Source organism: Megalobrama amblycephala, linkage group LG2 (genome assembly GCF_018812025.1).
Source record: "Megalobrama amblycephala isolate DHTTF-2021 linkage group LG2, ASM1881202v1, whole genome shotgun sequence".
Lineage (NCBI taxonomy): Eukaryota > Metazoa > Chordata > Actinopteri > Cypriniformes > Xenocyprididae > Megalobrama > Megalobrama amblycephala.
The window spans coordinates 2,678,535-2,700,285 of NC_063045.1; the positions used below are offsets into that span (position 1 = coordinate 2,678,535).

Consider the following 21,751-nt stretch of genomic DNA (forward strand, 5'->3'; position numbering starts at 1 on the left):
TAGAGGAACACAGGAAAAAGAGAGACGGGAGGTCTGCAATGGGGTTCTTTATAGACATTAACAAACAGATGATAAAATAATCACTAATTTAGTGCTATAACCAATTGGAATTAATAAATTTAATCCATATATAATGTTATCAAAGACTTTTGGATGTTATCCCATCTCTCATCATTATGCTGACAAAAAGGGGAATTTCTCTTGCAATCTGTGATGCTTCCTGTTTTGTGAAAACATACTCAACCTAAACAGCAGCTCTAATTCACTTTGAGAGAAAGCTGAAATAAGTAAGTTTAATTCTGTTGTCTGACTTTTAATATGTGCAAGTTTAATTTATATGATTCATGCATGATTAATTGACTTGATCAGTTGAGATACTGCATTTTAAAAGCAAAATGATTTTGACAAGCATATCTCTTTTGTTCTTAAATACACCAAAGTGGATACAATATTTGCATTGAAATCTCGAGCAGTTCCTAATGAAACAACTAAAGTGATGAAATTAACTGTTATATAATTAATGGCAGCTTTCACTATCACTTTTGTACCATCATGACTCATAACTTATAAGACAACGTGAAGAGGAGCTTTCAAATTTAGCTAAAATAATGTTATGGAAGGATTTCATTAGTGAGACGGGATATAATAATAATAATAATAATATAATAATACTTTATTCATCTCTTTTAGGGAAATTCAAAACATCCAGTAGCTCACACTTAACAATTACAAATAACACAAACAAACACCCAACCAATAGTAAAATTAATCACCACAACAGCTAAAATTAAATAGTATCCAAACGGACCAGCACATTGCCACAACACATCATGCATTATAGCTGTAATGATAAGAAAAGGGGTGGAAAATATAAAAAATGATTAATATCAGGTTCATATAAATTTATCATAATAAAACAAGTGAAGAATTGTGTTCCTCTAGTCTGGAATTAGTCAAAGTCTGTATGATATTTAATATTAAATTGACCCCTAACAGTACACAAGGGTTAAGAGACATAACCAGATTAGATGGGAAGGATCTCAAGCTGAGCTGAAGACGTTACTGTAGCTTTACCATTAATAGACACAGTACTTCCTGAAAATAAATTCCAGCACAGTGCTAGAACAATGCTTTACAATGACCCTGTTTACACCTGGTATTAATATGCATTTTGGTGGATCGGATCACAAGTAGACATGGGACACACATACACATTTACTCCTGGTGTTTTAATCCATCTGTTTTGTACACTTTCAGCCACTTCTGTCCTGATTTCTTCAAGGAGAGGGTCTATGGGCAGGTAAATGTATGGTTTTTTTCTGATCTTTCAATCTAATGGATGAAATTAGCTTGCGCAATTTATAGAGATGACAGGAAAACTGAACATTCTTAAACGCTTAATGTGTCATTAAATGTGTTCATATCATGGAGTCATCTGCTTTTCTGTACATACAATGAAAAAAATACTTTAAAAAAAATTGTCACCCAAACACTATGAGGGTGTGTTAGAAATCAAGAATGGTGAGAGAACATTGTGCTTCATCTTCAAAATAAACTTGTGTCTCCAGCTGACAAAATTTAAATCCCATCTGGCTAACACACATCCCATTGCTCTGGGTGTGTGTCCATGGATTGTAGTGTGTATTAACTACTCACTGCTCCTAATGTGTGTGCACTAACTAGGAGGACAAATTCCGAGTATGGGCTACCATACTTGGCCTTCACATGTCATTTTCACTCCACTTTCATAAGGTTTTTTTGTGGCTGTTCGAACACATTTGACAACATGAGTGTTGTCCTGTTGAATGCATTTTTGAAAGTGGACAATCTCAAATCGTTTCATACCCTGTAAACACATGTATTATATGGCAATTTATTGTAATCTGTTTAATAAAATACCTTACTCACCTGTTGAGTAATAAAAACACCATAATCTCTGCATCGCTTTTACAACACTTCAAACCCTTCAGTTCTCACCATCTCCAAAGAGCCAAGCTAATGTTGATTCTGGTTTTATTACAACCTCTATCGTGTTCTCTTTTTGCCAGCAGACTCTCTTCTGTTTGCTGTTTGTTTAAAACGAGTGATTCCCCAAAGGTTGGAGATTCAGCTGCTCCATGTCAATCACTTGTTGTGACAACAAACCTCTGCCCCTCTCACACCAGACATGCATCAGAGCAGGTTGAGCAACTTTTCTGTTTACGGATATGATGAGACACACATGGGCGAGTGACATTATGTACACAATTTTTCATGAAAATCATCCAGACAGGTCTAAAATAAACACTTTTAATACTTATAATAGGCTTAGATTGATAGTGTATTGAATCATTATTTAAAATTTGATAATTTTTAACATTAAAAATGTATAATGCACCTTTAAATTGTTCACAGTGATTAGTACATTAATAGTTCAGTGTTTCATAAAGATAACTGAAAAAAAGCTTGAGATTAAATGCAAATTTGCAATTAATTAAAACCAAATCTAATTATATTTACACTTACAGTACACAACACAAATTTATTCAGCTCATGTTTCATGTAGTTACATTTTATATATATATATATATATATATATATATATATATATATATATATATATATATATATTTGGTAATTTCATGACAGTCTTTAGAAAAGGCTTTATACTATACTATATACTACTATACTATTTCTATAATCATTTATTTTAATCAACCTTTTCATTAGGAAGTTTATGAACTGAAGCTATTGAAACGTTCACTGACTAAAACATGAAAAATGGGAAATAAGTCATGTAAGTTGCGTGTTTTAAGTAAATATACTGTATGAAAGGTAGTGCAGATGATGCAATAATCATGTATGCGCATCTTTGACGCATATTGATGCGCTCCAACTCTCCCTGAGCGCACACGACGACCACGGGCAGCGCTCTGTTGCGCGCAGATTCAATAAAGACGGAGAAGCGAGTGCATAACATGGGACTGCACTGCTGAGAGAATTCACCGTGTTCGGAGAGTTTTATACTTATATTGTGTGCGTCAATGCTGAATAAACCACACGCATGTATATAAGCATATACATATTGAAAGACTGTATGCCCATGCCTACTGCAACAGTTTATTAAACACCCTCAATTCAGTTAATGGTCTGGTTCCTGTGTTCTGACCGACACCCGGGAGCGATTGCCACACCACATTAGATCCAGCAATAGAACTCAAATACAGTCCTTTTAAGTCTCCCCAACAATTGTGGTCCTTCGAGCCGGAGTGTGGCAGTTTCTTTTAAAAGATGGATGATAGAGCTTCAACCAGACCTAAGCGTCAGACTTATCCACCACGTCATTATGATGAGTATGAGATGGGGTATGTGCTTCCACCACGATATTCGTCTGAATCAAGGATCAATAGGCATGGGCAAGAAGAGGAGTTATATTCTCCTGAGGAGGGAGCAGCCAAGATGACACCCTCCCCATTGAGTGACCATCAGACACTGAGAGATGTTGGTTATACAGAGGAAGACCCATATGCTGAAACGAGACACCGCAGATACAGACCTGGTCCTGAGAGTCAGCTAGCTGATCAGTACCAAAAGAAAAAGCATGCTGAGAAAAGTAGAGAATTTACTCCACACGTTTGGTCTACAACACCGCAAAGTCTGCCTCAAGCATCCCAAACGGATCCTTTGCATCGAAGAGAAGAGCAGTTGAGTGCCACCTTAGCAGAGATCCGAGAGACCAGATCAGAGTTAAAGTTACTCGCTGAGACGGTGCGCAGTCTTCAACAGACCCCTCAACCAGCTATAACACACTCTCAGTCCAGTACATCTGACCCACTTATGCCTGCTCAAACCCCATTATCCCCTCTAGACCATGGATTTGTGCCTCCTCCCTGTGCAGAGCTGGTCAGCGGTGAAGAAATCAGCGAATGTGACAAAGTAGACTGGCCTGACCCTCCCCCCTGGCCAGAGCCAGAGGAGCCACAGCCACAGCCTATTAGTGATGCACCTATCGTTGACCTTCTGGAGAAGATGATGAGTGAGCTTCAAGTATTAAAGCAAGCTGCTGTTCATCCAAGTAGACCTCTTACAGCCCCAACAGTGAGCTTTCCTGTCAGAGACTTAAGCCCTTCAGTCCCCCAGAAAAGCAGGATGCTTTCGGGCCATTCACGTCAACGACAAAGCCTTCATCCTCAGCCACCTCCCAGAGCCGGTTCAGCTTATACATCAGAGCAGTACGAGAGTTACCTTCAGGGTGAGCATGGAGCAACCTCACAGACATACCTGCCGAGGAGGGCCCAGCAGAGACCCCCAATCGATCTTCAGCACCATACCGTCCCACACTCTGAGCCTACATACCGAGGTCCAATGCCAACGATACCCTATTTCAGTCACAGAGACCCCAGCGAGTTTGCTAGATTAAAGATTGCGTTGGAGAATCTACTGCCCCCAGATGGGACGGAGCTGTTTAAATTCCAAATCCTAGTGGATCACTTGAAGTTGGAAGAGGCAAGGCTAATAGCAGATTCGTATCTGAACTCCCCCACACCTTACCGCGATACCATGTCAGCTCTAAATCAGAAGTTTGGCCAGCCCCATCAGATGGCATTGAACAAAATAGCCAGTGTTATGGACTCTCCTGATATTCGACGGGGTGATCAAGCTGCTTTTGAGAGGTTTGCCCTACAGATCCAAGCACTCGTAGGCATGCTTAAATCCCTTGGTCCCCCTGGAGAGATAGAGCTACAATGTGGATCTCACGTAGCACGCCTGTTGAGTAAGTTACCGACCGAGATGAGAGCTGAATTCAGGCGCAGCAAGTTCCATCATCCAGGAACAACATATACCCTGACTGATCTCTCTGAGTGGCTGCAATATGAGTCCTGGTGCCAGGAATATGACGGTTTGTCACCAGTGAAGACCACCAAGGAGAGACAAGTGCTTAAATGGGAGTCTCGCCCAAAGAAGTGGACCACCACTGTATTGCATGGAGCCAAAGAGGTGATGGAGAGAGAAGTTTCACCAGTGCATGTGAATCCCCCTACCAAAACCAGAGTTAAGCCATACTGCCCATTCTGTAACAACTCTGATCACTTCTTGAGCCAATGCACAGAGGTTGTAAAACTGACTAGAGACCAGTTATCAGAGTGGATCCGTACCAACAAAAGGTGCTGGCGATGTGCTAGATCCCACCAAGCTGCACAGTGCAATCTGCGGAAACCTTGCAGCATTTGTCAAGGGAAACACTTACCAGTGCTGCATGAAGTTAATTCTAGGACATCCAAGACTGTGGTCAAGTCAACCAAAGAGGAGAGCTGTCTAGTGAATACGCCCTCTGAAGTGCTGTATGTGGACAGACCAGTGGATGGCAGTCGTGTGCTATTAAAAGTTATTAAAGTACTACTCCACCATGGCAAGCGCACCTTGAGCACCTATGCTGTCTTGGATGATGGCTCAGAACGGACTATGCTCTTACCGGCTGCAGCACATCACTTGGGCCTTCGAGGGGAGCCAGAAGACCTTGCCCTGCGGACAATACGACAGGACATTCAAGTCCTTCACGGGTCCATGGTGTCATTCCGTATTTCTCCTGCCGATAAGCCTCAGCACAGCTTCCTCATCACCGGTGCCTTCACCGCAGAACAGCTTGGTCTTGCACTCCATACTTACCCCATAGACAAGCTGCAGAAGAAGTACAAGCACCTTGTGGGCCTCCCTATACAGGCATTCGAGCAGGTCCAGCCCTTACTGCTCATTGGAGCTGATCACCCTCACTTGATTACTCCCATTAAGCCAGTGAGGTTAGGACCCCCAGGAGGACCTGCAGCCCTGAAGACACGGTTAGGATGGACATTACAGGGTCCAACTAGATTTGTCGAGCAGTCCATTCACCCGCAGCAGTGCTTATTGACCTCCACTGTTCCCCAAATGTCAGAGCTCTTCAGGAACGTTGAGAAACTGTGGCAAGTTGACGTACTTCCCTTCAGGAACGAGAAAGAGGTTACCAGGTCCCGACAAGACCAAGAGGCTCTTCATATGCTTGAATTAAAGACCATCCGAGTTGAAGTAGATGGAGTTTTGCGTTACGCCACCCCTCTGCTTAGACGCAAAGATATGCCACATTTCCAAGCCTCAAAGGAAATGGTAATGCCCAGCCTCCGGAACACTGAACGGTGTCTTGCTAAAGATCCAGAGCGAGCCAAAGCGTACAAAGCTGAAATTCTGAAATTGACCCAGGCAGGCACGGTCAAGAAGTTGAGCTCCAATGAGGTGACACAGTCAGGGGAATCATGGTATATCCCACATCACATGGTGGCCCACAACAATAAGAATCGCATCGTGTTCAACTGTTCTTATCAGTACCGAGGTCTGAACCTAAATGAGTGGCTGTTACCTGGACCCACATTAGGACCCTCACTCCTAGGTGTGCTGTTACAGTTCCGGGAACACACCGTAGCCATAAGAGGTGACGTGAAAGCTATGTTCCACCAGGTTCGCCTGCTGCCTGAAGATCGTCCCCTTCTAAGATTTGTCTGGCGTGACATGGAGGGAGACCGAACTCCATCAGTATTTGAGTGGCAAGTCCTGCCTTTCGGTACCACGTGTAGCCCGTGTTGTGCTACTTACGCCATGCAGCACCACGTCATCAGTCACAGCCAGCCAGAGGACGATGTGAGGTTTTCCATTGAGAGAAGCTTCTATGTTGATAATTGTCTCCAAAGCCTCTCCTCATCTGACAAAGCCAGAACACTGGTAGATAAGCTAAGAGAGACACTAGCTTCTGGTGGATTTGAACTCCGCCAATGGGCCAGCAATAAGCCAGAGGTTATCAGCCACCTACCCAAAGAAGCCCGATCAGACAGTCTGGAACTCTGGCTTGCTCATGACCGAATAGATAATCCTGAGTCTGCTCTGGGCCTCCGCTGGCACTGTTCTATGGATACACTGAGGTACAAACATCGACCAGTGAATTATGATGCTCCTACTATGCGAAACATCTATAAGGTCTTAGCCAGCCAGTACGATCCTCTCGGGTTCATCCTGCCATACACCACCCGTGCCAAAATACTAGTGAGACAGCTTTGGGACAAACACAGAGACTGGGACGATCCCCTACTGCCCCATGATTTGCTACAAGCCTGGAGAGACTGGGAAGGAGAGTTACAAGTCCTGCCAAGAATCACCTTCCCCCGAGCATACGTACCTCCGGCCATGGATGAGGGAAGCATTACTCGGGAAATCCATGTGTTTTACGATGCCTCAGAGCAAGCCTATGGAGCTGTCGCTTACCTGAGGACGGTAGACAGTCAAAGTCAGGTTTATCTCTCCTTTGTAGTAGCCCGTTCAAGAATTGCACCTAAACGACTGCACTCAATGCCCAGATTGGAGCTATGTGCTGCCCTCACAGGAGCCCAACTCACTAGATTGCTGGAGCAAGAGCTTACTCTGCCAATCAGCCAGACTACCCTCTGGACTGACTCAACCACAGTCTTATCCTGGCTACAATCTGAGTCGTGTCGATTTAAAGTCTTTGTTGGCACCCGAGTGGCAGAAATTCAGGAGCTCACCGATCGACTTTCATGGCGATATGTTGACTCTGCAAACAATCCTGCGGATGACCTCACCAGAGGAAAGCAGCTAAAAGAACTGGCTGAGCCTAACCGGTGGTGTCATGGACCACCCTTTCTCTTTGAAAGCCAAGACAAATGGCCTACCACGCCAGCAACAGTAGTGGACGAGTCTCATTCAGAAATTCGCAAGTCTGTATTCTGTGGAGTCGCAACGACCATACCTGATAAGAAGCCTCACCTACCAGATGTGCATCAATACACCACTTGGAAGGAACTTCTACAGGCCACAGTGCAGATGCTTCACGGGGCGGCAGGGCAGAGTAGAACCCCTAATGCTGACAACTACCGGAAAGCCGAGATTCTTATCCTGAGAGGGGCACAACAGGATAGCTTTGCAGAGGAGTTCAGACTATTGCGAAATGGGAAACCAGTCCCACGAAGTAGCCGTTTACTTACACTGTCTCCAGAGCTGGACGAGACTGAGGAACTCATTAAGGTCGGTGGAAGATTGCGCCGATCTGAAGACTTGGACCCAGCTGCTATGCATCCCATCATCTTGGATCATCGCCACCCCACCACTAAGCTTCTGATTCAAGACTATGATTCCCGACTTTGCCATCCTGGCACAGAGAGAGTGTTTGCAGAGATCCGGCGCAAGTTTTGGATTTTACGAGGACGAGAAGCTGTTCGCCGATATCAGCATACTTGTACAGAGTGTCGTCGATGGAAAGCAAGCCCTCAAGTCCCTAAGATGTCAGACCTACCTGTAGCTCGCCTACGCCTTTATAAGCCAGCATTCTACTCTACAGGGATGGACTGCTTCGGGCCCTTTATAGTAAAGGTGGGCAGGCGCACTGAAAAGAGGTGGGGAATTATCTTCAAGTGCCTTACAACAAGATGTGTACATCTTGAGATCCTCACCAATTTGGATACGGACTCCTTCTTGATGGCTTTGAGAAGGTTCATCGCCAGACGAGGGACACCAGCAGAGTTGTTCTCTGACCAAGGAACAAACTTCCGTGGAGGAGAAAGAGAGATTCGAGAGGCCCTTGCAGAATTGTCCACAGAACTCCGACTTCAGCTCGCCAAACACAAGATAGAGTTTCATTTTAACCCACCTGGTGCACCCCACTTTGGCGGAGCGTGGGAAAGGGAAATTCGTTCGGTGAAAACTGCACTGTACAGGGTAGTAGGCAGTCAAGCTGTTACAGAGGAAGTTCTTCACACTGTTCTCCTGGAAGTGGAAGGCATGTTGAATGCTAAGCCATTGGGATATGTGTCCTCCGACCCTAAAGACCTTGATCCGGTGACACCCAATGTTCTCCTGATGGGGCGGCGGGACGGATCCCTCCCTCAGGTGGTCTATCCTAAATCTGAACTCCTGAGTAGGCGCCGCTGGAGACATTCCCAAATTCTAGCCGACCAGTTTTGGTCTAGTTTCATTAAGAACTATCTTCCAAATCTGCAGTCCCGCCAGAAATGGTATGCCAACATTACAGATATTACCCCAGGATCAGTGGTACTGATGATGGACCCACAACTGCCCAGAGCGTGCTGGTCTGTTGGTCGTGTCACCAAAGTTTACCCCAGTGCTGACGGACACATAAGGACAGTGGATGTAAGGATCAATGATAGAACCTACACTAGACCTGTAGCCAGGTTGATTGTTCTACCAGAGGTTCCTGATGAAGAGGAGAACTAAGCCCTTATACCTGTCCCTGAGTACTGAACTGAACATCTATTCAAGAACAAATGTGCTACACACATTTGGGGGCGGCTGTATGAAAGGTAGTGCAGATGATGCAATAATCATGTATGCGCATCTTTGACGCATATTGATGCGCTCCAACTCTCCCTGAGCGCACGCGACGACCACGGGCAGCGCTCTGTTGCGCGCAGATTCAATAAAGACGGAGAAGCGAGTGCATAACATGGGACTGCACTGCTGAGAGAATTCACCGTGTTCGGAGAGTTTTATACTTATATTGTGTGCGTCAATGCTGAATAAACCACACGCATGTATATAAGCATATACATATTGAAAGACTGTATGCCCATGCCTACTGCAACAGTTTATTAAACACCCTCAATTCAGTTAATGGTCTGGTTCCTGTGTTCTGACCGACACCCGGGAGCGATTGCCACACCACATTAGATCCAGCAATAGAACTCAAATACAGTCCTTTTAAGTCTCCCCAACATATACAGAGTTTTAAATCTTTATAACATTAAATATTTCCCTGTGAATCTGTGATTGGAGTGTCTATATTATAATTTATAAATTATTTTTAGCACAAGAGGACCAGCAGTGCTAGAGCATATGAACATATTTGTGTATTTAGATTTATTATTATTTATTACATTTCTACAGACCTTGTGAAACACTGTGTATTTTATTTTGATATATAAGGATATTTTTAATATAACTAAAGCAGGCAGAACAGTAGCCAAAACTGTGCCTAACATTACACCAATTATATCATATAAACAATATAAACAAAATGTTACTGACTGCTGCACCTTTAATATTTCAATTTCTTTCAATTAAAATTTTCACTCTTTCAGAAATTCTGCCTGTTTTTGAGGAACTTAAGCTTGTGTTAATTGGAAGTCATGGTGTTGGAAAAAACTCCATTGGTAATGCCATCCTTAGGAAAAAAGTCTTCACATACTGGAAAGTTCGTAAACATGCCGACATTAAAGAGACTCGTACAGTATCACGAAGACGGATTCATTTGACTCGCACCCCAGGCTGGAAAGAAGACTGGAATAATCCAGAGAAAACCAAAAATGACATTTTTCACTGTGTGATGTCCATACCTTTCACGAAACCTCACGCAGTGCTCTTGACTCTTAAAGTGAACTCGAAATTGTCAGAGTTCACCATCAGCACACTAGAGAATCGTCTTACTGCTCAGCTGTGGGATCATACTATAGTGCTCTTCACACATAGAAAAAAACTGGACTGTACCATTGAGGATTATATCATACGCCACAGCTTCAACCTTTAATTGACAAATGTGGACAAAGATATTTTGTGATCCACAAAAACTACAGCCAGATTACTGACACAATCGAAGAGCTCATTGCCCAGAAGAACTTACCCGGTTGTTTTGAACCTCATAATCAGAAAAAGGATGATAATATAATACTGTCAGAATTACAAGTCCTTGTCACGAGAATCAAATCTAAAATCAGTTCTATATTAACATACAAGGACAATTTAAAAAATGCACAAAATAAAGCACTACTCGATTCAAAGGATAAAGAGATCGAGAGACTGAATACCATTGTTGAAGAAAAAGAGAGGGAGATAAAGAGACTACAATCACTATCAACTCAAGATAGACCTGACCTGTCTGCCCTATGCAGAATTACTGAACTGGAAGATCAACTTTGTATGAAAAACAATGAACTAAAGGAAGTGAAACACGAGAATGTAACACTGAAAAAGGAGAATGTAACACTGAAAAAGGAGAATGAAGAATTGAAAGAAGAGTTACAAATGCATCAACATGCAGGCTATCGTAATAAACTCTGTCAAGATGTCAAACAGAAATCCATGACAAAGAAAACACAAATCCAGTTACATGACCTTTCTTCAAAAGGTATGAAGATATTACAAATGGAAATGTTCAAAATATGTTCATTGATAAGTGCTGTAATCATTAAGTGTGAAAAAAAACTCGTCTCTTTCTCTTTTTTATGTGTGATGATCATGTGTGTAAACATATTTTTTGGATCAGATTTGAGCTTTGAGTGTGTTAAAATATACGACCACCAGACCAAATTCAATATGTTTTTAATCAACACTATAAATTTTGATCTTTTAACGCTATTTTTTGTAGAATTGGTGGTTATGAATAATTATCTATGAAATAACTATTTATTATTGTTTAAGAATTATTTTGTTTAGCCTTAGAAACATGTTTTACTTTCAGACATTTTGGTGGCCATTTGTTTTGTGTGGATATATTTGTACATTAATTACAAATATACACATTATTATTATTATTACAGATTTAAATGTACAGTATATAAAAATTTTATTTAATTTTTGCATTTATCTATAGTATAATAATAGGCTATTTGTACACAATTATTAGTAAATTAAATGCAGTGAATTACTATATCATCTCATCTGATCACATTCCCACAGGCTCAGCTCTAAACAACTGGAATGAGACTCTTCTTAAAATCTTGGAAATGCTGAAGGATTATGAAATGAAGAAATTGAAATTCTTCTTAAATAACGATGAAGAATTCACAATATCTATTGACTCAATAGTGGACAGCGTTGATCTAGCAAACGCAATTAAAAATCAGTGGGATAAAGAACGGGCAGTGCTGAAATTACGAGACTTCATCAAGAAAATCCCTCGAAATGATGATAAAATGATACAATTGTTTGCACCTTTCTTGCAGGAAATTGGTGAAACATGGTGATCATCAGCTATTCTGCAGTCATCATTTCTTTCTTAAAGAGGACTGCTTCATTTTAATGAGATATTTCTTCTCCATATCAGGGAAGTCTCACACATCTTTATTGAAATTAGGCACTGGAATATTTTTATCTTCAAGAACCCAGAGAACCATGAAACATGTCTAATGATTAGTTCCTACCCAGGGAACAGGGAACGTTCTTAGAACATTCTGACAAGGTTCTTTCAAAGTTATGATCATTCTTCTAATAATGTTAATAGAATGTTTGTTCAAAGTTGTCTTGTCTTTAATGATGTTCTCAAAATGCTAGAACACAAATAACATTTTATTTAAACATTGTTCATGGAATGTTTTTTCTTAAAGAATTTAGTTGGATGTTCATCTAACATTTTTTAAGACGTTATTTAAGCATGTTCAGTGAACATTTAAAAATAATGTTATAATGTTTGCAAAAAATTCTGTTAACATTTGTATAACCAAGAAAAAAAAAAAAAAAAAAAAAATCTGAAATAATGTTTTCATAACTTGAAGGGATAGTCTCTTTCAAAAATTTGGGCTAAACTGCTTGATTTATATGGATTAGTTTTCCGATTAATGAACTTTTTGAAGTGCCAAAGATCAAGTTGCAAATGCAGTCTATGGAGGGACAGAAATCTCTCAGATTTCATAAAAAAGAGAGCTCTTCATTTGTGTTCCAAAGATGAGCGAAAGTCTTACGGGCTTGGAACGACATGAGTGTAAATAATGTCAATTTTCATTTTTTGGGTGAACTAACACTTAAATGAGAACATTAGCAAAAGATTATTTGAATATATATTTTTTACTTGGGTATGGTTACATTTTGAATATTTGCAGCATTAACTATTTAAAAAGGTCACAGCTAAATTTAGTCTTGTCTAAAAGATATATCCATATGTTGTTGACATATTGTAAAATTGTTATTTAGTTGCTCAACTGACTTCAGGGAATCACTGCCATTTAAATATGTTCATACACTGTGATGTCATGAGGATAATCAGGGAAAATAGGCACTGGAAACTGGCAACTTCATGAACCTTTATGTCTTTTTATGATTTCAAAAATGTTTTTTCTTTTTTTTTTTATATATTAATTTCACATTAAAACTTGATTTTTTTTTTTTTTTTTTTTTTTTTTTTTTACATACTTTATTTGTCTTTGTGACTTCTAAAATTAGGTGACCAGATTTCTAAAATGGAAATCGAGGACATTTCCTATGTGAGCGGTCAAAATACCACCAAAATCTCATTTGTTATTATCTATTAATTAAAAAACGGGGACAGTACTTATTTTGTTTTTGTTTCACATTTTACATTAATAAATATTATGATTTAATTTTATTATATTAGTATTTTTGGTCTGGTTTTAATACAATTCACCAAAATAACTAGCCAGTTAGTTATTAGTTATAGTTATAGTGTTCACCGTTTTGAAAAGCTTCGAGTAATGAACCTTTTTACGATAGTTCAGGGAAAGCCATGGTGCTTGTGCAGGTTCTAATCTACTTACTGATCAGAAACATACATTTTTTGAAATTCACTTTTTTTGATATGGGTGTGTGCAACACTGAAGCACAAAGAAATCCTTTCTTAACTGACATGACAAAACAAAGGACTCTCATAAAAATGTATCTTTTTTAACGAATGTCAGTGAAATGGAGTGTTTCCAAGTTGAATTTGGTCAAGCTTAATACTATGAGCTGTTTTCTATGAATTATATATAAGGTTTTGGAACATCCAAGGGTTTAGAACAGTTTAGAACCTCTTTCTTCTTCTTCTTCTTCTTCTAGTCATACATTAAATAAGAATGAAAATGAAAAAGACAATTACAATACAGCCAATACAATACAATACAACCAACTGCCCTTGTACAGTTTGATTGCAGCAACACCTGGTCAAAATGTCTGCTGAAATGCATAATACCCAATATTCAATATTTATCCTTCTATATTCATAAAGGTCAGCTTTCTACTAATTTGAAAGCTGACCTCTAATTCACATCCTGTTTTGTTGTTGTTGTTGTTTCCAAAAATTGTCCAATCCTCACCAAAATTGACTCATTGAGATCATTGGTGTGCTATACAGTTTACATTTTACACATCATAATCTCACTTCAGCTGTTATATCCTACAGCACGCACATTATCAGCGATATAAAAAGCCACCTTGCTCATCTCATAGTTTCAAACGTCATTGTTGTCTATCTGTGAGCAAGTGACTTTTCTTATCTTCTCCTCTCATCATTGAGCTCCGGAAAAAATAAAGATAAATAGACAAGGTAAAATTGGGAGTAAAGTAAAATATCAATATTGATATAGAACACAGGTTTAATTGCATATTTTACTTTTTTTTTCTCAATCCAACAGAAAATACACAAAAATTTAAAACTGTCTTTTGTAAGATGTTGGTGAACAGATAACTGTGTATTACTATTGCAGTGATAGATTTAGTATTTGTGAGATGCTGTTGTGTTTGTCATTTTTTCCAGCATCTGCGCTTCACTATCATCTGAGGGATTTGACTGAATCAAGATGCTGCTGATCATTGAAGCTCTTCTTTTCATTTTAGCTGCTCTAGGACAGGTAAGATTGTGTTTTAGTATGAATAAGGCTAAGGCTAGGGCTACTAAACATTAGATCACTGACACCTAAGGCGGTTATTATAAATGAAATAATCACAGATAATAGTCTTGATTTAATTTGCCTTACTGAAACATGGCTTAAACCAAATGATTATTTCGGTCTTAATGAGTCTTGTCCACCTGGGTACTGTTATAAAAATAAATGCCGTCTGATTGGCCGTGGCGGTGGTGTTGCAACAATCTATATGATTTCCTAAAAGAGTTTCTCTCAGACCTATTGGTCAACGTCGATAAAGCGCTGATTGTTGGAGATTTTAACATTCATGTAGACAATACAAATGATGCATTAGGGGCTGCGTTTACAGATTTACTAAACTCATTTGGGGTCAAACAAAACGTCACTGGACCCACTCACGGTTTTAATCATACACTAGATTTAATTATATCACATGGAATAAATCCTACTGATATAGAAATTCTACCGCAAAGTGATGATGTCTCTGATCACTACCTTGTAACTTGCGTACTGCATACTGATGATATTTGTCAAATTGCTCCACAATATCGACTAGGCAGAACAATTCTCCCAACAACTATAGATAAATTCACAAATAACCTGCCTGATCTGTCTCAGCTGCTCATTGTACCTAAACACACAAATGATCTTGAGGAAATGACTAGCAGCATGTGCACCATTTTCACTAGTACATTAGATACTGTTGCACCGATGAGATTAAAAAGGTTAGAGAGAAAAATACTGTACCTTGGTACAACAGTATTACTCGCGCTATCAAAAAAGAAACTCGCAATCTAGAATGCAAATGGAGACAAACTCGTTTAGAGGTCTTCAGAATCGCGTGGAAAGAAAGTTCGTCTCGTTATAGAAAGTCTCTAAAAGCAGCCAGGGCCGAGCATCTCTGCAAACTCATAGAAATTAACCAAAACAATCCACGGTTCTTGTTTAGTACAGTGGCTAGATTAACAAATAAACAGACATCACCAGTAGTGATTACCCTGGGGCATGTGTCAAAAAGTGATTTATGGCCCCTTTGATTGATGACTTGACAGGTGTGACCTTTTGTCCTTCCGTTTCCGGACTGTGTCAACACAACCTTTGACACCGATGTCATTGACCTATGACCTCCGGATATTAGGATGAATGTAATGTTGTTTGTGTTTGTCCATCTGGATGTTGATCCGTGAGCTCCGGGAGTGAATGATCGTTTGACCCGGTTGTTTGAACAGATATTTCGGGGGTGTCGCATTCCGTCACAGGGTTATATAAATAGAGGTTCAGACATTCTGCAAAAATGAGAAGAGGAGCTAATGATTTTACCAATAGGGTCAATGCAATATACGCGCTCTCTCTCTCTCTCTCTCTCTCTCTCTCTCTCTGATATCGTCACACACGTAATACAGATCTATTTAAAATAAATGAAAATATATTTATATAATATATTAAACTGAATAATGAACAACCATTGGAACAATCCAATCCCTCTCCCACTCTCTCTCGGTCTTTCCAAGTGAGCAGCTCACACCCAGCCAGGCAGTGACAACAATGGGCCATGCTGCATTCTCCATGGGACACTTAGTCTGTTACCTTTTCCAGAGAAAATGTTCAAAATGTTTAAATATGTTCTTAAAAAATCTTTAAAGTTTTAATAAATCTTCCTATAAGGGTGATGCTTAAAATAAATCTCTGTATGTTTAAAAATGAGCTAGGAATATTGAGTGATTTGATTTAAAATGATTCCAGATATAAAGTCTCTATGTGTTGGACATACCCTATTAGGGATGAACATTAGGGATGAGATTTACACACATTACACTGAATAATAATAATCAAACATCTTACTAAATAATATAGTTTTAGCTAGATGAAAATATAAAAAATATCTTACACATCTTACTAAATAATAATATAGTTTTAGCTGGATGAAAATAATAATATCTTACATTTCCAGGGATCAGGAAATGTAATTCCTTTAAACATCATGAAGTTTTAATACTTATAATCCGCCTCTCTCTCTCTCTCTCTCTCTCTCTCGCTCTCTCGCTCTCTCACATACACACACACACACACACACACACACACACACACACACACATCATGGTGTAAAAACCTTTTCACAGAACAGGATAACACATCGTTCCAATAGACCACCTCATATTAATCCCAATACAATTAGTGACTATTTAAGAATGCCCAAAATGTTTATGGCTTTTTAGAACAATAATCCCAATACAATGGTTGTCTGTTTAAGGATGCCGAAAATGTTTATGGTTTGTTACCACAAACATCCCAATACAATGGTTGTCTGTTTAAGGATGCCGAAAATGTTTATGGTTTGTTACCACAAACATCCCAATACAATAGGCAACTGTTTATTTTCAGAGTGCCAAAGTAGGTCCTTTTGCAATGAAAATAAATGAGTAAAAATAAAACAAAAAGCATTAATAAAATAAAATAATTCATAAAACACCCCCAGATCCTCCCAGGAACAAACTCCGGTGTGAATGAGAGATGGGAGGGTGGAGTCAGGCAGATGAGTCTCTGTCACAGTTAAGACCGCTAACTCTATTCCTGAGTGAATGTTTTGCACTTAATTCATTCTTAAAAGTTTTAAAATAGTCTTTTTAAATTAAAATATTGTTTAAATTAAATCTTTAAAGATTTAATAAATAATCAAATATTGTTCTTAAAAGTCTACAGTATCGGGATAACATCCGATGCCAATGGTAGAAATTATTTGCTTAAATTTAACCTAAAGTATACTTTTTATTAAACAACATCTGTACATAGTCATCTTAGATCTTATTTCTCAAAGATTCAATCAGAAGGGTTAGGGTTAAGTTTTTGAGGAAACAGCTTGTTAAAAACAGAGTGTTAACTAGAAATATTTAATTTGAATTGAATTAAAAAATACAAACATGAAAGTATCTGTGTGTTTGACGACTCGCAGATGCAACTTGCACGTCCCTGTACAAATGAGGACTCAACTTTGCTCTTATTTAGCTTAAGTTGCATCTTTAAGAAGATCACTGTGCATTTTCAGAGAGGGATCCTCAACAATCATTAATGATGGCCTCAGGATATAGGCTGATGAGGTGATTTACAGATCAGTCACTTCTCTGTGCTGAGCCTGTATGTTACCACCTCTTGAGCATCCTTTGGGGGAGATGACACTAGCAGGACACATGCCCCTTGACCCCCAACAATTTTGCATGGGTGTTAAACACCCTACAAGTAGTCATTTATTTCAACTGTGTTATTTACAAAACAGCATTTTTCAATCGAGTGAATCTACACATCTTTCAGAGACATCAGGATCAGTGGGTCTCTTGAGAATATTTAATTGTGCTTAAAAACCAAAGATCAGGCCAAATCCCCTACATGACAATGTCCACATCAGACTCTGTACTTGAAAATATCTTTGCTGTTAAATATTAAAAACCTCACATGTAAACTTATATTTTTTAAGCCTCTTCGATCTATATTATTTACTTTTCTTATTTCTATAAAGTTTCAATTCCTAGTAAATATCCAGTAAAAAGATTATAAAACAAAACAATAATGTTGGCAAATATTTTTACTGCGATGTTTTTAACAAATAGGGATTACAAACAGTTCCTCACACAATGAAACCATTAAGGATAGCCAAAGGCTCATGACAAAGACACATTACTATGTAAGATATGTACGATAGTTTTACCAATAGTTAAAAAAAAAAAAAAGATAATATTGTTTTAAAGTTTAAATAAAAAGTTAAAAGCAAGCGTATCTTCATGTGTTCTGACACAATTTTTACTTTATAAAATTTGCGGTTGTTATTTCTAGGCTCATGATACTTTTATTGGCCTGATAAATATAAAGTTAATCCATGATGAAACAAGAGAATCACGCTACCAAATACGTTTGATACAATATTTTAAGAAAAAGGGGTGATTTTAAAATACAACTAAACCAGATTATTTTTTTCTTTTGACATGCATTTAGGCAAAAATGATTTTCCCCAGTGGTGTTGGAACAGGACTTATTTTTTAAAGTTTCAGACATGATAATCATGCGATACAAGCATTCGGATGAAGCTTCATATTAAACAAAAAAGAATATGGCATTTTCACTTGTATTCAGCACGTATTTTTCAACATGTATTATACAATATCTGCACACCATTTTCTGAAAAGGTTTTAGTAATGCTTTAGATCAGAATCTAGATTTTAGCAACCAACATGACATTAAATAGTTGTACCAGTGTACAAGGGTGTCTAAACTGTTTATAACAATTTGAATATTGAATATAGTTTACTGAATATAGCTTACTATTGAATATAGCTTACTGACATTGCCTATGCCCCTACAGATAAAAGCCAAAGACACAATGCAAAGACACAAATCAATGAGAATATTTTATACAGAAATGATATTTTCAGAAATTCAAAGGGCTCGGTTACAAAGAAAATAAATTGATAGATCTTGTAGTGCAATTAGCGTGAAGCATTGACACGAAAAGTAAATCTGGCTGTTTGCGCTTGAAACGATTACGACTGAGACATATCTAACCATTGCACTGAAAGCTATGATTTCATCCAGTTTGAGATGGGTAAACAAAGTTACACACTGTAGTAAAAGTTATAGATACATCTCAAACAACATCTTTGTACAATTTTGTACAAATTGAGTGAACACAATAAATTAGCACATCTAAATTCAAGAGGCCTAGTAACTAAGAAAGCAGCGACATCATGTAAGAAAAGTGTCATACTGCATGCAGAAGTCCACTCTTGATTTATTGTGATAGGCATTTTTACCCCCTTCACTGGTCTTAGTCACATTATAAAGACTAACAAGATCGCTGATAGCATTTTATTCATCGGTCTGTATATGTTTTTAGCCGAATACTCCTCTCGGGCTGCTGTCAGTGTAAGTTTTTGCAATTCGTCACATGTGTGATGAACACAGGCCATTCATTTAAGCATCTTTTAGATGTATGACTGAACCTTTGACAAAACCAATTCTGTTTAAAGTGTTTAACGAATCATTTCTTTCAACACCCCAGCCTAACATTAAAGAATACGTGCAAATATTATAGTATAGATTTTTGTTAGAGTCTATGCCACGCTGTTGTAATGCAAGCTCATTTGAGAACTATAGCATTGCATACCCTTGTAAAGAAGAAATTCAAACAATCAGTATACAGGTATTATATAATTTACCATGTGTGTACGACATATAAGATACAATTAGCTATAATGTAAACATAATACAGAAAAGCTCTCTTCTGATCTATTGCAAAAGATTGTAAATGCCATTTTTTCCCACTCTCAGTCTATCACCCTGCTTCCAATTTTGGTTAATTTATCATTTGTTAATTTTGTTAAAATACAGTTTTAGATGAAGACTGCTCTCTGAGTTTGGTCAAAAATGAACTTTCACTGTTTCACTCAAACCACCCTTGTTCACATTACTTAAAAAACTCATGTAACTACATGAACGTAATTTAACTGCGTTGTTTCTACTAAAATTGAGTATTGTCAGCTTTACTTAGTAAGTGTTTGTTCAGTCAACTTAACATTGCTGTGTGAAACGCACACATTATTGTTGACATAATTAACTGTGCAGTGGATTCGTAGTTCCCAGCATGCTTTGCAAGGGACTGCATTAGGAGAGTAAATTTAGGGATTAAAGTGTTATTTTATGTGTTTTTCAGTAAAGGGAAAGATGTTGTTAGTTTATGTTAGTGTTTAATGTTCAGTTATGTTGGACATTTAGAGTAGTTTCTGTAATGTTTTTGAGTTTTTGTGGTTACCATCATGCAGAAGAGTGTCGCCTGTGTTTAGGCTGTGCGCGCTCATATACACATGCTTATAGGATGAAATTCCTGCTCTCAATTCAATTGAGTTTGTTCAATGAGTTATTTTTGAGTGCGTTTTGGGGTGAGGGGCTGCATTCTGATATGTTGTATCCTTTTTATTTAAATGATTATTCAAAACAAAAAATGTGTTCACCTTACGTAACCAACATAACATTATTAAGTAAACTGCATATATAAATATTATGTAACAGTGACATTCAAATGATTTGTATTTACTCAAAGAAAGTTTGTCAGCTTTATTTGAATTTCTTTTGTTCGTTCAACTAAATAGTTTTTTGTACAAATTACTCAATATTGGTGCGTGGAACCACTTGACATTTATTTTTTAAGTAAATCCAACAATTCATTTTTTTGAGTTTACAGCTAGTATTTATGAAAATGAATGAAAACATGAGAGCTGTAGTACTGACGTTCTTTTTGATGTTCTGATCTCATCTTTCTGGTCTGTCTGCGGTCAAAGGACACATCATTTTAAACTTTAAACAAGTCTTGCTGTTTTTCTGGTACATTCTGTTACATACTATTACGCTTAGTTACAGCATGTTACAGCTGTGAAAAAAATATTGCCTCTGTACTCTAAACAAGACTTCAATAAAAAGTAACTTGATTAGTTATTTTAAGTGAAAGGTTAGTTGATTCAGGCCATTTTACGATCAAAATTGTTTAACATCTCTTAATTTTTAATATATGCTCCTGCTTAAATATTACTTGTTTTCATTTACAATGAGGTCAGACAAAATATCTTTTATATATATATATATATATATATATTCATAAATAACTATGATAGCGTTACAGGCCCTAGGTACAGTTGGGTGTCTGTAGGAGAGAGAGCAAGAGATGATTAGGACTCAAGACGTCCTCTGTCGTTAATAAAAAGTTTCAGCGTCATTAAGACAAGCTCTGTAACTGTATTTGTAAATACATTGAAATAACTGTAACCATACAAATATCAGCTATGAATAACTAAAACAAAGTCTAACAACATACACACATGACTCTAACTCTTTCACAAACCAGACTGACCCCAGGTATGGATATCTCAAATACCCAATTCGCAATAGTTAGATATCTTGACTTTATCCGCATGTTTAGGGGCGCTACCGTTCTTGTCCTCATAAATTTTATGCTTCTTTCCCATTTTATTCACTTTTTTTTAAATACAGTGTTTTAACATGTACATTCTTTTTGTCTGTAATTGTAATTTTAAACGTATTTGTTTTCCATTACCGTTTTACCCATTACTGTTTCACCCATTCCATCTTGCCCGAAAATCAGTGTTTTC

At 38.1% G+C, this 21,751-nt stretch overlaps 1 protein-coding gene across 1 annotated transcript; it reads left to right on the forward strand.

The window, feature by feature from the left end:
- LOC125263169 (structural maintenance of chromosomes protein 2-like) lies at nt 1–13,348 on the forward strand. The gene is given in 5 exon segments (XM_048182090.1): nt 1–287; nt 2,049–2,181; nt 10,113–10,557; nt 10,560–11,155; nt 11,707–13,348. Coding segments are annotated over 4 exon segments (1,392 nt in total). The 5' UTR covers nt 1–287; nt 2,049–2,117; the 3' UTR covers nt 11,994–13,348.
- Nucleotides 13,349–21,751: the final 8,403 nt, after the last annotated feature.